Genomic DNA, 16,035 nt, shown 5'->3' on the forward strand with positions numbered 1-16,035 from the left:
TTGAGGAATTTTTTTTAGAGGCGAAAAACAAAATGGCCAAAACGACTTTCCGATAAATTCTGTTTTTGCCAATATCTTCACTTCTAATGCACTTATAAACACAATTTTGGTGTCTACTTCTATGTTTTCATTGTCAAGGAATCCGATAATGATAAGATTAAAGGTGTATGTATTAATACTGTATCATATTTTCAAGATGGCCACCATTTCCCTATATAAAAAGGCTATTTTGCAGTTCCATTGATAACTTCTAGTTAGAAATAATTGAATTTGATGAACCTTCAAATATTAATACAATAACAGTCACAACCAAATATGTATTTATGACAGCTGAAGTAACTTATTTGCAATTACTAATGCATCGGTTATTATATTGGATTGTGCTTTTTACACAAATATATTTGGATACCTACATGTGGACAGTTGACAATGACCATGGATTTTGTCTTGTAAAACTTTCGTTGTAAATAAACATAACAATTCAAACAAAAAGTGGACAAAACAAGTATATGATTTTGAAATGTACTTTTATTTTCAGACTGACAAATAATAACTTTGTTTGGAGCAACATGCATCCTTATTAATGATTTACACAATGTTCCTCAGGAGTTCCTCAACTACCATGCGCAAGGCTCTCATGTTTTGGTGATTTTGGTGATATTGCTGCTAAGAGATTTGCCAGGGTTGGGCTTACCACTTCTGCTGCAATCTCATTCGAAATACGGGTTGAGTATGTATAGTCAGACTTCTTCAAATTTTTGGTTTCCTGAATGATACACTTCACAATGTGTTTCACATCTGGAGTACCTTCGTCTGTGTCCTCCACTGTTCTCAAGATGTGTGGTGCATGTCCCTTGAAGACTAGTAGACTAGCGTACCCATTTCCTGACAACTTCATGAGTTCTGATCCAAAATGTGCTGTTACACATTCGACAAGATGACGCCGTGACTGCTTGTCACCACCAAATGAATTGTACATGTCTTGAAGCTCCACAGAATTCCAAAGTTTACACTTATCTTTTTCCATCTCCTCGACGACGTGCAAGAAGGCTGTGTCAACATCTGTAGAGGTGCTTTTCTTTTTAGTGGCAGTTTGTATAGCTCTTGGTGACATGAAGGAATTATAGCAATCAAGATGATATTGGGCATCAGCAGCATGCAAGTCGGAGAATGCCCCCTGGACTCGGAGGCGTACATCATCAGCTTGTATGTCATTGCGTTGGTCACAAACAGTCAGAATCCTTAGCTTAAATGGCATCTGATTCTTTCCTCGATCGACTGTTCTACATTTTATCACTTTTCTCCATCGCTGTGGATTTCGAGGATCAAGCTGTTCACATTGATTGCCACAGAAGATACAGTGCTTTTTGAAATCAAATTTACATGTATGAGAACGTCGTGTTTTCTTTGGTAGAGGAGCTTCTTGCTTGTCTAATTTTTAATGCCTCTTTATATGCTGTTCGGATGTATATGTGGATACACAGCTTTTGTGAAACAGAATAGACTGAGAATCGGTTAGTTTTTCATGAAGCAAATCACCTCTACGTATACTACTTTTAATGATTTTTTCTATTCTAGTTCTACCAGCAGTTAGTAATGTCTTAGAAGCATTGGAGCAGTTAAAGAAACAGGATGTACTCTCTTCAGAAGAAGCCATGGTCTACTGTTGTCACATCACCTAAAAAGAAAAGAAAGAATAGGTACTTTATGTATATGCAATCACTATTGAAATGCTTATTTACAAAGTTAATGACAGCAACCTCAAACAAAAAGGAAAGAAATTGATCAGGCATCTAAGGTTGAGGCTGGTAGAGTTCTGGGGGACCTTGGGACCCGAAACTCATAATAAAAAAAACATATAAAAAGGCAAAATCGATGACTTTATCTGAATTTTATCGTTATCGGTGGATGCCATCTTCAAAGAATGATACATGTGTTATATATACAACTTTAATTATATCATTATCGGAATCTTTGACCTTGAAAACATAATAATAGTCACCAAAATTGTGTTTTGAAGTACATTAGAAGGGAAGATATTGCACAAAACAAAATTCATTGGAAATCAGTGGCGGCCATTTTGTTTTTGGCCTCTAAAAAATATTCCTCAAGGGTGACAGTCTGGCACCCGCCTGATTCTGATTCAGGATAGCTCAGAGATCATGAATCAACAAAAAAAACTTCATAATGATGCTACAACATGCTTTTTCACAATTCCGCTGGACTACTGGGGCAAAACGACAACAACAGGCATTTTAAGGCCATTTTCCCTGCTAGAGCGGGGGTTGGCTTTGTTGGCCCCATGACAATCTTCTCCATTTTGCCCTATTTTCTGCATCTCCCCTTGTTAACCCCCTTGCCCGCATTTCTTCTTCCACCACCTTTAGCCAAGTCTTTCTCTGTCGTCCCCATCCTCTACTTCCTTCTACATTCATTTCCATCACTCTTCTCAACCAGTCACTTTCATCCTTCCTCAACACATGACCAAACCATCTCAACCTGTTTCTCCTCACAGCATCAATCACAGGCTCTATTCCCATCATCTTTCGCAAATCATCATTTGTCTTCCTCTCTCTCAACGATACTCCACACATCCACCGAACCATTCGCATTTCCACCCTTTCCAGCCTTCGTTGCTGCTCTATGTTCATTACCCATGTCTCGCTCCCATAAATCATAACACTTCTCACACATGCAGCATACACCTTTCCCTTCAGCTTCAATGACACTCCCTTCCTCGTCAGCACGTCACTCAGATCCCGAAACTTCTTCCATGCACATCTCACTCTAACAACCGTTGCCGAGTCTGATCCACCTTCTCCATTCAGCATGTCTCCAAGGTAGCAAAATGTTTTCACACCTTCCAGCTTCACGCCGTCTCCAAGATCCAACTCAACATTTTCTCCATCTGCAGCTCCCTCTTTGCACACCTTAAACTTGAATGTAGCTGCCACACTGGTTAATGACCCTCTCAGGCCACTACATTTTTGATGAACCCACTCAGCGCACATTATACATTGAATGGAGTTCACTCCAACACCCTTCCTGCACACAGCACATGGCCACTTCCCAGTTCTTTCCACCTCACCACATGCTTTACCACTTGCCATCACCTTCGTTTTTCCGATATTCACCTTCAGACCTTTTGTCTCCATACATTCCTTCCACTTGTTCATCTTCTCCTTCAGTCAATCCATACTTTCTGCAATCAACACCAGATCATCTGCATACAACAACTCCCACGGAAAACCCTCCTTTATGTTCCGAGCCAGCACCTCCATCACAGCTACAAATAGTAGTTGACTTAGTACCGACCCCCAGATGCACTCCCACCTTCACCTCAAACTCACCACTGTTCCCCTGTCCATTGTCCTTACAGCTGTGTGCGCTCTCTCATGCATTGCCATCACTCCTCTGATCAACCATTCCTCCACTCCTAACTTCCACAATGCCCACGTCACTACTTCACGTGGAACCCTATCAAATGCTTTCTCCAGATCAACAAACCCAAGAAACAACATAGTCACACCCAATAAACAATGGGGCTAAACAACAACAACAACAAAAAATGTGATTACCATTTCATTTCCTTTTTTATACAAAAAAAGAAAAAATATGGAGGAGCAGGTGAAGGAGGTGGGGGAGGATGATGAAAACTCATATGTCATAATTTCAATGATTTCATCCCCAAAAACATGGGCCAATTTTTTTCAGGCATCAGGGAACAGTCAGCAGCAAGAACACCTCCTACACACCAGATATCTCTGTTGCTGCACATTGAAAGCAGTTGTGTGGGCTTCATTTTGTGAAAATTAGAATTCTCTTGCAGCATCAGGCGCAAACACGAGGGGGCACGTCCTCATCACAGAATAGACTGTTGTTGGACGTACCTTGGTTGGGGCAACATCGTCGCACCTTTTCGAAAGCTTGTTGTTTTCGAAGCAACGTAAAATATAGCAATTTGATGGCCTTTGTGACAAATCTTACACAATGTAATTTATTTGTGCGAAGTGTGATCCTTGTGCAAACCCAAGGCACGCACTTCTATTTCCTGGGCATCCCAGCAGTTTTCCAGATCATAATCCTCTGGGTTTAATCCCTATACTGGCATCTGTTGGCTGCTGGGAGCAGAAGGCACTTGGATCAGCAGCAAATTCCATGGGCTATTGAGGAAGGCTTTGGAATTATTGAGCATTTATTTGTTTTTCATCACATTTGCAACCATCGCAACGATCAACTTACAGCGGTGTTGAAATGCTAGATGCAGCAGCCGTGCACATCAGTAAAGTGTAAAAGCATTTATTTCGGAACAAAAACAGTGACAGCACCACCATGTCAGGGTTAAAGGTCAGCATGCCTTCCTTCTCTCTCATCCTGATTGGCGGTCGCTCGGCCAGATCTGTCACAACACAATTCGGATAATGTCGGTGAGAAGGAGCGCACGATCGATGGGACATTCTTCGGCGTCAATGATTAAAATGGCAAAAAGTGAATGGCGCATCAAAAAACAGGACAGCAAAGGAAAAGAGCTGCAATTTACGAAGCGTTGTTGACATGTTCATGCAAGGACCGACATCTGTGATGCTCAAAGGCGCAGTACTGTAATCAGAACCGAGTTTAAGGTTGGACTTGTCTGCTGGCAGTAATCATAACGCAGATTGAAGTTTAAGGGCAATTGCTATCGCTCACCTCCTTCAAGGTCCAAAACCCCCCAACCCAGCACCCCCATGGCCACCCACAAGCACAAACCGAAAACACACCAATCAATTTTGATAAGGAATCAGTCCTGGCTTGTACTTTAGTATTTTGAAATTGTCCCAGGAAGTTATCGTTAAAAACGTCACTTCCTGCCTACAGTCACCCTGTCCGTTTCTGCCCGGATTCGCCAAAGCATCATTCATCTACTGGACTGGCTTTCTGCTTCAGTGGTGATGTCACACATTTGGGGAAGACAAACGGGTGCCGATAATCGCCAACAATGGTAATAAATGAGGCAAAAGAGGGTGATTGTGCTGGCACATCATTCGAGATGCAGGAGAAAACTAGAACGGCACTCGGTAGAGATCATACCTCCGCCAGGTGAACAGTTTACGTTTTGTATCCCAGAGTAGACCAGAAAAATCACAATAAGAATCACATTGAATCAAAATCATCCATCCACAACGTTTTGAGATTTCCTGCTTTGTATCGTTTTTGGCCCCATCTCTCAATGGTGAAAAATCACTTTCAAATCTCTACTAGCCGGATCCGGATCCAGATCTTCACCAAAATCGAATCATTCCGTCCTTGTCACATACGCCACCTCTCTGCCTAATATCGTCCGAATTCGTCCCCAACTTTTTGAGATATCTTGTTCACAAACAAACGGGCAAACTGACAGACAAACAGACAGGGGTGAAAACATAACCTCCATCCACCTTTGGTGGCGGAGGAAAAAAAAGAATTGGAAAGAAAAAGTTTAATTCTACAGGCATGCATCAAAAGCAATAAAATATATAACATTCCTTCACCGTGGTTTTTGTTATAGTTCTTCTAATATAATAAGAAAATTGTAACAGACATTTGGAATGAAACAGTAACCCTGGCTGCCATTGACATGATTTGGCAAAAAATCTTAAAAACAAAATAAGCTTTCAATACTCAGCTCAGCTCACTCAGCATATTGCTGAACAATATGGGACTTCAAAAATGACGTATGAATGCTAATTGAGGCCTTTGTTTGCACACATGCGCTGTAAGTGCATTTACAGTGACTCTGTCCAGCTCCTGCCATTGCTCACACAAAATCAGTGATTAAAATGGTATTTCAAACATAATTTTCAGCATTCAGTTTTAGACGAAAGAGTGGCAATTTCAAGATGGTGAATCATAATTGTTGCATTCCTGAAAATGCAAATCGGACTCGCTGAAATCTATCTATAATTCCAGTAATCTCTGTGTGTATGTTTGTATGTTTGTATGTTTGTATGTTTGTATGTTTGTATGTTTGTCTGTGACCGCTGTTTCTCGACAACCACGGGTCCGATATACTTGAAACTTGCCAGGTATATTGCTGGGGACCTGAGGATGTGCCTTTTCAAGGTTTCATATTAATCGGACAAGTAGTTACCGAGCTATGGCGATTTCTTTACCAAACTCCGCAAGCCGTTCGCTTTGGACCAAACCATTTCATGTAAATAGAGGGGGGGGATTGTCACCGTACTCGCAAGCCGTTCGCTTTGGACCAAACCATTTCATGTAAATAGAGGGGGGGGATTGTCACCATACTCGCAAGCCGTTCGCTTTGGACCAAACCATTTCATGTAAATAGAGGGGGGGGGGGATTGTCACCGTACTCGCAAGCCGTTCGCTTTGGACCAAACCATTTCATGTAAATAGAGGGGGGGGATATAATTTTAGATATATATATAGTACGGGCATGCCCTCGTATAGGAAATTCGAGAAATATCCGTGGATAATAGGAGTCGAGTTCGCACCATTTCCTGTTAATACAATTAACTAGCGCCAGCCGTGTTTTAACACACATGAACAAACACAGGAACGGATGTTTCTCCTTTCACCAAAATACGCAAAAACCTAGTATAATTTCTCTTGTGACCTTGGAACCAAACAGATATACATACATACATATATATATTGTTGCGGATATGAGGACTGTATATTTTTTTGATTATGTGAATTATTATTATTGTTTATTCTGCGCCCCCTGCCTCCGGAGCTGTGTAAAGGTGAAAGGGCATCCCATAATTAGTCCACAAGCATACACGTCAGCCAATAATAGAATACCCCTGTTCGATAGTTATATCTTATTCTGTGTTTTAGGGTAAGGCTGTGTCTCCCATTAATTGAAGTACTCCATTGCACCAGTGAAAGAGAATAGATCCCCTTTCATTCCCATCCCCAAAATCTCCATTTCCTTTCACAACCCCTTTTGTCATTGCCAAGCCTCGATTGCCAATTACATCCCCTCCAAAACCACCATTGAACATGTGCTCGGGTCGGGGAAGAGGGGCGTGCCCGCCCGTCGTCATCAAGGGCGGAGCCAGAGGGTCGCGTGACCAACCAGGGCCGAGGTGAGCACACCGATGGGCGTGTCCTGAAGGCCTGCGGCTTGATCGCCGGAGGCGCTATAAAGGCGCGCGCGCAAGTGGTTGCGTTGGTTGCGTTGAGAAGTCGGTGGTGAGGAGTGAGTGGACCAAGAGAGAGAAAGAGTGGTTGGACCAAGAAAGAGAAAGAGTGGTTGGACCAAGAGAGAAAGAGTGGTTGGACAGGGAGACGTGCAAGAGTGTTGTTGAGTTGAGGGTTTGGACCAGACGAGTCAGACGAGTCCTGGCAAAGCAAGCGGCGGCCACAGCAGCAACAACACCCAACAGCCGCTTGGGGCCTGGACGGCGGTTTTGAGCAGGGCCGCGAAGGAACGGCGGCTGCTAAACGCACCGATCGTGCTGCAGGACCCCCTTGGACCTTCCTCTCCCTCCAGCCATCCACCTCCTGCCTTTCCACCCTTCTTGTGTACGTGAGTTTGTTCTGTGTGTCTTGTCCCTGGGTATTTAATTATGTCTGTATAAGCTAGTATTTGCACTGTGTCACCTGCGTCTTATGTGTTGTAAATAAACGTGACTGCTTTCTTTTTTTGCTTGTGTGTATAATAAATCCAATTACTCTGCTGTCCGTCTTCTCGTTTTATTCCTTTTCCTCTTTGCATTTCGTCGTTTTAGTCTTTTCCAGATTGGGCAGCTGCGGTGCGATACGGCCAAAGTTCTGGGTGAATCGGGTGAGTCGGGGAACAACTGTTCGGTCGCGGAGCCTTCGCTCGGCAAACAACATCCTAAACCACGATCAGTAACAATTGGTGTCAGGAGTGGGATTGGACCCGAAGCGCGCTTAACGCGCTCAAAATTACAAAGTACCGAAATTGCTTTTGTTTTAAAAAACCCGAATTTTGAAATCGCGCCATGGCTGGTCAAGGCGACGGGATGCCGGTGGGAGAGATAGACGGGGTGGAATCGACCCAGGACCTCGGGGAAATGTATATGGAGGATGTGGTTGAGGGGGTATCAGATGCACAAAATGGCGTCCTCGCGCACGTGGGTGTAGCGGCACCAAATTTAGCCGCGCCCGTGGTCGCGGCAGCCGAGCCAGAGATGCCAATGAATTTGGACCTGTTTATGAAACAGATGATGGCCTTTATGGTAAAAACAGACGATAATTTCAAAGGGATGGAAAACAGGATAGGGGGCCAAATGGGGGTAATGAGGGACGAAGCGAGGGGTACCGGTGAGGGGTTAGACAAGAAATTTGGGAAGTTAGACAATAATTTTGAGGGGTTAGACAACGGGATAAAAGAGGTGAAAAATGGGTTAATGGGGTTAGAAAATAGGATGGAGGACAAATTGCGGGAAATAGGGGAGCAATCCGCCCGAGAAATTAAACAAATGGGAGAGCAGATAGAGGAGGTAAAAATCGGGGTAGAAACCAAATTGGATGCTCAGAGGGATGAATTGGGACAGATGAGGGTGGCATCTACAAAAGAGATGGAGGAGATGAAAGAGGGGATACGACGAGGTGTGAGTGAGGAGGTCTCGGGGCTACGCGAGGAGGTAAAGCGAGGTGAGAAGCGTATGGAGAAAGAGGTGAGAAATAATACGGCTAGGTTACAGGGGGGAATAGAGGGTCTGACGAAGGAGGTGGAACAGCTGACAGAGGGACAGACGGAGTTAGTGGAGCAGGTTCAAAAGAACACTGCGGTACTAGGAGGGTTAAAGGCGACACAAAAAGAAATTAAAAACGAATTAATAGCGACACAGAAGCAATGTCAGATGGTACGTGAGGGACTGACAATGAGGGTGGACGAGGTGACAGAGATAATGGAGACGAAGGACGGAGAGGTGAGGATGCACATAGAGACTACATAGGTCACGGTAGCCTTAGAGGACGAACTTGAGGAGATGCACCGGGAAATAAAAGAGGTGAAGCAAAAATTAGAGGAAGTGGAAGAAGAGGTGAGTGAAATTAAGAAGAGACGGACAGAAACTAAGAGAGAAATAAAGGAGGAGGTAATGGAATTGGTACAAGGTCGGTGCTCAACTCATGATGTGCTGCTCACTAACCAAATAAAGAGTTTGCAGGTGGCAAAAGAGGTGCGGAGAAGAGGTGCCAAGGTGAGTGGCGAAATATTCGGCAATGTATATGATGTGAGGAAAGCTTCAGTCGGCTTGGGGATTGGTTTGGATCCGGGTGTTCGTGAAAGGCCGTTGGTGAAGTGTGCGACAGGTCTGGTGTGCGAAAAACGAGGTGTGCGAGAATGTCCGACCATGGGGTGTGTGAGGAAAAAGTGCACGCCGAGGAGTGAGTGTGCCGTCAAGAGTGAGTCGGTCGTAGCGCGTGTGCGAGGGGGTACATGGAAGCGTGGTGTGGCGAGTGTTACGGAGGAAGTAACGAAAGAGCGTGCGCAAGAGGATGCGCGAGAAAGGTGTGTAACGGACGGGTGCATGGGGAAAGCGCATGCTGTCAAGAGTAAGGGAGAATGCACGCCTGTGGTGAGTGTTACAGAGGATGTAACGGGAGAGTGTGCGCAAGAGTGTGCACGAGAAAGGTGTGTAACGGACGGGTGCATGAGGAAAGAGTGCGCTGTCGAGAGTAAGGGTGAGTGCGCTGTCAAGAGTGGAGGTGAGAGTAGTAAGAGTGACACGGAGCGTGAGTTGGTTGTGACAGGTGAGCGAGGATGTACACCTGGAATGGAAGGATGCACACCTGGAATGGTAGAGCGTGAGTGGGAATGCACACTGGAGTTGGTCGTGAGGCACGTGGTTAGGTGTGCGAGTGAGAGCACCCCTGTGATAGTCACAGAGGAGGTGACCGAGGAGGGGGCGCGAAGAGGTGTGTTGGTGAGGTGTGCGAGCGACGAATGTGTGCCAAGGTGTTCGGTGGTCAGGTGTGTGACCAAGTCGGTGAGCGGAATGAGTGTACCGAGGTGTGTAAGGAAAGGTACGAGGAGCATGGGAACAGCTGGAGGTATGAGCAAGAAAGGGGTAGCGTATGCGTGTAACCATGCAGGTGAGGCATCGACGGTAACCGGGTTAGCGGTTAGAGCGACTTTTAGCCGAATTGGGCCCTCGGTGCGTGCCGGGCTTCGCGTGCCGCGAGAACCAGCGGGGATCCGGGCCACGGCGGGTTCGAAAGGACCGCCGTACGCGATCCACGCTGGGCCTCGCTTGGAACGGCCGCGTCCGGGCTCCACTAGGCGGAGCGGGCAGCCCGATAGGAAGGGTCGTCATGGCGACCACTTTCTATTGAGACATGCCGGCAGGTCGAGATCGGGACATTGGATGGCTCCACGCCGAGGTGGTGCGTGGGATCTCGGCCCAGGTAAGCCCCCGTCCCTGCCCCGAATGCGGGACATATCCAGCCGCTGGCACAAAACAACCCGCATTCATTGCTCGGCTGTACGAAGCCGGGCTGTAGACGTGAATTGGCGCACCGAGAGGATCTAATAAGTAGACGTGTGATGAGGTTAGTGTTTTGGACCCAAAATTAGAAAAAAGGCAAAATTTGATGATTGGTACGATGATTAGCAGTCAATGGCAAATTTTTGATTTGTTGGATTTGGACGAGCGAAATTGATAGTAGGACCTCCCCGATGTGGTGGGATGGCAAATCCACCATCCCTCACAACGGGGGGGGGGGGGGCAAAGGAGCACTCGCTTATGGGGTTGATGGCAGTGAGAACTAGCCCGGGTGGGTTAGGATATTGTGTGTAGGGACCTAGAAGATGACATTAGGTGACGTTAAGATTAGTTAGTGACAATGATACCTGTAGTGGGGACACAGGTAGATTAGCGTGGATGATAATGACGTGGGAGCGCAATAGTTTAAAGGGGCGACTGGGAAGCGCAAGTTTCAGAGGGGAGTAGTTAGATGAGATGATGCCGTGTGTTTGAGGATTGAACAGGTGTGATTGCACAGGTGTGCAACTGAACAGGTGAAGGGAGCAGTGTATGAGGGAGTAGTGGTGATTGCGTGTTGTGTTGACCAAATGGTCCAGGAAGAGGAGGAGGGTGCAGGTGGCACCAGGTGTGAGTGCACAGGTGTGCAACAACAGGTATGGAGAATGGTAGTGTGGAATAAATGGGGTATTGGAATGGATGGTCGTGGAGTGAGTATGGTGGAAATTGTGGAGTGGAGTGGATGGTGCGAAGGTGTGAATGGGGGAAGAGTGGACCCCCATCACGAATACCCGGGGCGGGTAGTGTAAGTGTTAGGTAGAGGGTATAGGTAAATTGTGGTTGGATATTGGCATCTGTGGTGCGGGTGGAAGAATGGTGATTGGATGGGTGCATTAGTGTTGTGGAAATGGCTGGGCGTGTAGCCTGTTAGTGTGTGTAGTTGGTTTGGGCACTCCACCACTGTAAGGATGTCGGCCAGGTGAGGCCGCAGGTGGGCTCTGGGAGCCGGTAGTTGTTGTGGATGGGGCCCGAGGATCCGGAGGACGGACCCGGGTAGCCCAGTGCCAGAGGGCACCGAGTGGGGTGACAGAGCCAGGAGGGGCCTTCCCCAGTTAGATAGGTTAGGGTGAGGAGCAGGTAAGCTCGGGAGGCAACTACAGTGGTGGAGGTGTGCAGGTGGGTAGACCTGCTGGGAGAGCTACACGTCACAGCCCAGAAATTGTGCGAGGGCACCGGGAGATGAATCGGGGGAGTGAGACCCCAAATTGAGAAGCACCACAGTTTGGTCAATGGGAATTGGTTTTTAGAACCCATAGTGTAAGTTGGCCAATGGATTGGCAGGGAGAGACCCCGGGTAGTGTAAAGTGTGTTAAGGTCATTTAGAGGATAGTTAGGATTGGAGTCTCCTCGCACCATCTGCATCCACTCACCTGAGGTGACAGGAACTCCACACCATGCCATGTTTTGATTATTTTTTACTGTGCAAATGTTTGGATTGTGAGACGCATCATGACGTGGGTGTGACATTGTGCGTAATTCCATCTCTCCCTCCTTATGAGGATTGATGACGAATTGGGTGATGGCAAGTTTTGGATAGTGGGGGAGTGAAGACGAATTTGGTATAAGGGAAATAAGGGGAAGACGTGACGGTAGCGACGGATTGGTAATGTGTAGATTTTTGTACATATGGGGTAAGGGCAAGGGTAGTGTAGGTGACAGGGGGTGACGTACGGTAGGGACGAGCTTTCTCATTTCGCCCTCCGTACGCATTTCACCTTGCATTGCCTTATTGATGTGTACCCTTGTGACCTTACCCCTCGCTCAATTGTCCCCCTTTTGTCTCCCACATGACCTGTGCGCCATTGGGCGCCGAGGGGAGCGTGCGTGGGTCGGCCATTGTGCGCCTGAAATTCCCAGAACCAGCTGTCTGCATCGATGCACCACATTATGGACCACATGTCTGTGGCCGAGCACCACCTATGGACCCCATGGGTTGGGGCATGGCCCCTCTGCTGGAACCGGCCATGAGGGCCCGAAATATTGCTGGCGGACCTTGGCCACAGGGCACCGATGCCACACAGGTGAAGCACACGTAGTCGGCCCTGTGGGCCATAAATAAAAGAAAATAAAAAGGACACATTGGGCACACTTTATTGCAAATAGGCCGCCAGTAAGAAAATGAAAGAATGACAACAACTGGAAGACAATAATAATAACCAGCAGAGGGAGCCGAAGAGCAAGAGACCACCTGCAGGGTTAGGGGTTGTTGATTTTATTTTGATTGAACATTGATGAACAATGGTGACTGCACCGATTGGTGCTTGGGTGTGTATTGGTGCGTTTTTAGGTGTTTTAATGGTGCATTGATGCAGAGCAGACTGTCTCCCCCCCAGAAAGAACAATCACAGGTCCTGGGTTAGTTTTGTAAATAAAAATAGCATCATTGTAAATAATGCTTCCCACCATCAGTGTGTAGTTTGAAGACCATTCCGCAATTCGGTTAACTGTGGGCGTAAGTCTGTTAGGTTGGGTGCAATGGAGCAGCGGGACACATTTATTTATGTTTTAAAACTGTCGCACTCAGGGTCAGGTTAAAATTAGAGGGAACTACACCTACGTGTCACACTAAATAAAAGTTGTAGGCCCGGTACGTGCCTAAGAGGAGGGTGCAGTGTTGCGGATATGAGGACTGTATATTTTTTTGATTATGTGAATTATTATTATTGTTTATTCTGCGCCCCCTGCCTCCGGAGCTGTGTACAGGTGAAAGGGCATCCCATAATTAGTCCACAAGCATACACGTCAGCCAATAATAGAATACCCCTGTTCGATAGTTATATCTTATTCTGTGTTTTAGGGTAAGGCTGTGTCTCCCATTAATTGAAGTACTCCATTGCACCAGTGAAAGAGAATAGATCCCCTTTCATTCCCATCCCCAAAATCTCCATTTCCTTTCACAACCCCTTTTGTCATTGCCAAGCCTCGATTGCCAATTACATCCCCTCCAAAACCACCATTGAACATGTGCTCGGGTCGGGGAAGAGGGGCGTGCCCGCCCGTCGTCATCAAGGGCGGAGCCAGAGGGTCGCGTGACCAACCAGGGCCGAGGTGAGCACACCGATGGGCGTGTCCTGAAGGCCGGCGGCTTGATCGCCGGAGGCGCTATAAAGGCGCGCGCGCAAGTGGTTGCGTTGGTTGCATTGAGAAGTCGGTGGTGAGGAGTGAGTGGACCAAGAGAGAGAAAGAGTGGTTGGACCAAGAAAGAGAAAGAGTGGTTGGACCAAGAGAGAAAGAGTGGTTGGACAGGGAGACGTGCAAGAGTGTTGTTGAGTTGAGGGTTTGGACCAGACGAGTCAGACGAGTCCTGGCAAAGCAAGCGGCGGCCACAGCAGCAACAACACCCAACAGCCGCTTGGGGCCTGGACGGCGGTTTTGAGCAGGGCCGCGAAGGAACGGCGGCTGCTAAACGCGCCGATCGTGCTGCAGGACCCCCTTGGACCTTCCTCCCTCCAGCCATCCACCTCCTGCCTTTCCACCCTTCTTGTGTACGTGAGTTTGTTCTGTGTGTCTTGTCCCTGGGTATTTAATTAAGTCTGTATAAGCTAGTATTTGCACTGTGTCACCTGCGTCTTATGTGTTGTAAATAAACGTGACTGCTTTCTTTTTTTGCTTGTGTGTATAATAAATCCAATTACTCTTCTGTCCGTCTTCTCGTTTTATTCCTTTTCCTCTTTGCATTTCGTCGTTTTAGTCTTTTCCAGATTGGGCAGCTGCGGTGCGATACGGCCAAAGTTCTGGGTGAATCGGGTGAGTCGGGGAACAACTGTTCGGTCGCGGAGCCTTCGCTCGGCAAACAACATCCTAAACCGCGATCAGTAACAATATATATATATATATATATATATATATATATATATATATATATATATATATATATATATATATATATATATATATATATATATATATAACATATGTATATATATATATATATATATATATATATATATATATATATATATATATATATATATAACATATATATATATAACATATATATATATATATACATATATATATATATATATATATATATATATATATATATATATATATATATATATATATATATATATATATATATATATATAATCGGGAGATTGAATAAGACGCGGACGTAGCTTCAGGGCTTCGATCTTTAATTCGACAAGCTTTCGACCAACAAAGGTCTTCTTCTGAGTCGGCCTGAAGCTACGTCCGCGTCTTATTCAATCTCCCGATTATTTATTCAATGCAAATGAGACGCCCTGCTCGTACTGTGGAGTTTCTACTATTTCTCACAGTTATATATATTGTTACTGATCGCGGTTTAGATGTTATGATGGGCCGAGCGGATGGTCCAACCGCGACCGAACAGTTATTCCCCGATTAGAACCCGATTCCACCCAAACGTTGGCCGGATCGCACCGCAGCTATTCAATAGGGAAAAGCCAAAGCCGACACGGTTGTGAAGAAGAAGAAGAAGAAGACAAAAAGGTTGGAAATACGACTAAATTTATTCCTACTATTTACATGCTCAAAGTAACCAAGGAGAAGGAAAGATAATAAAATAATATACAGAAGAATCAGAGACACAGTGCAATTATTAACTTATACAAGCTTAATTAATACCCAGGGACAAGACACACAGAACAAACTCACGTACACAAGAAGGGTGGAGGAAAGGAGGTGGATGGCTGGAGGGAGAGGAAGGTCCAAGGGGGTCCTGCAGCACGATCGGCGCGTTTAGCAGCCGCCGTTCCTTCACGGCCTTGCCCAAAACCGCCGTCCAGGCCCCAAGCTGCTGTTGTGGCTGCTGTGGACGTCGCGTGCTTTCCCAGGACTTGTCTGACTCGTTGGTGTCCAAACCCTCAACTCTTTCTTGGTCCACTCACTCCTCACCACCGACTCCTCACCGCAACCAACGCAACCACTGACCACCACCATCGACTCCTCACCGCAACCAACTGACCACCGACTCCACTGACTGACTCTCAACGCAACCACTGACTCTCCTCTGACGACCAACTCACGACTCACTTGACTGACTCTTGACTCTCTTGACTGACTCCCTCTGCTGACTCACTCACGCCACTTGCTGCGCGCGCCTTTATAGCGCCTCCAGCGATCAAGCCGCCGGCCTTTAGGACACGCCCATCGGTGTGCTCACCTCGGCCCTGGTTGGTCATGCGACCCTCTGGCTCCGCCCTTGATGACGACGGGCGGGCACGCCTTTCTTCTCCGACCCGAGCGCTTGTTCAATGGTGGTTTTGGAGGGGAGGTAATTGGCAATCGAGGCTCAGCAATGACGAAAGGGGATGTGAAAGGAAGGGGATTTTAGGGATGGGAATGAAAGGGGATCTATTCTCTTTCACTGGTGCAATGGAGTACTTCAATTAATGGGAGACACAGCCTTACTCTAAAACACAGAATAAGAGATAACTATCAAACAGGGGTATTCTATTATTTGGCTGAGGTGTATGCTTGTGGACTAATTATGGGATGCCCTTTCACCTTTACACAGCTCCGGAGGTAGGGGGGCGCAGAATAA

At 46.3% G+C, this 16,035-nt stretch overlaps 1 protein-coding gene across 1 annotated transcript in view; it reads right to left on the reverse strand.

Annotated features, from left to right (window-relative positions):
- Positions 1 to 510: 510 nt before the first annotated feature.
- The window catches only part of MSRA (methionine sulfoxide reductase A), a gene marked incomplete in the record, with an annotated part of 437,378 nt that continues 421,853 nt past the window's right edge, over positions 511 to 16,035 (reverse strand). Inside the window, 1 exon segment of the mRNA XM_078774732.1 lies at positions 511 to 1,678. Within this exon segment, the coding sequence (XP_078630858.1) occupies positions 1,675 to 1,678 (4 nt within the window).

This window comes from Myxine glutinosa, chromosome 3 (genome assembly GCF_964187855.1).
Source record: "Myxine glutinosa chromosome 3, kmMyxGlut1.1, whole genome shotgun sequence".
NCBI classification, from domain to species: domain Eukaryota; kingdom Metazoa; phylum Chordata; class Myxini; order Myxiniformes; family Myxinidae; genus Myxine; species Myxine glutinosa.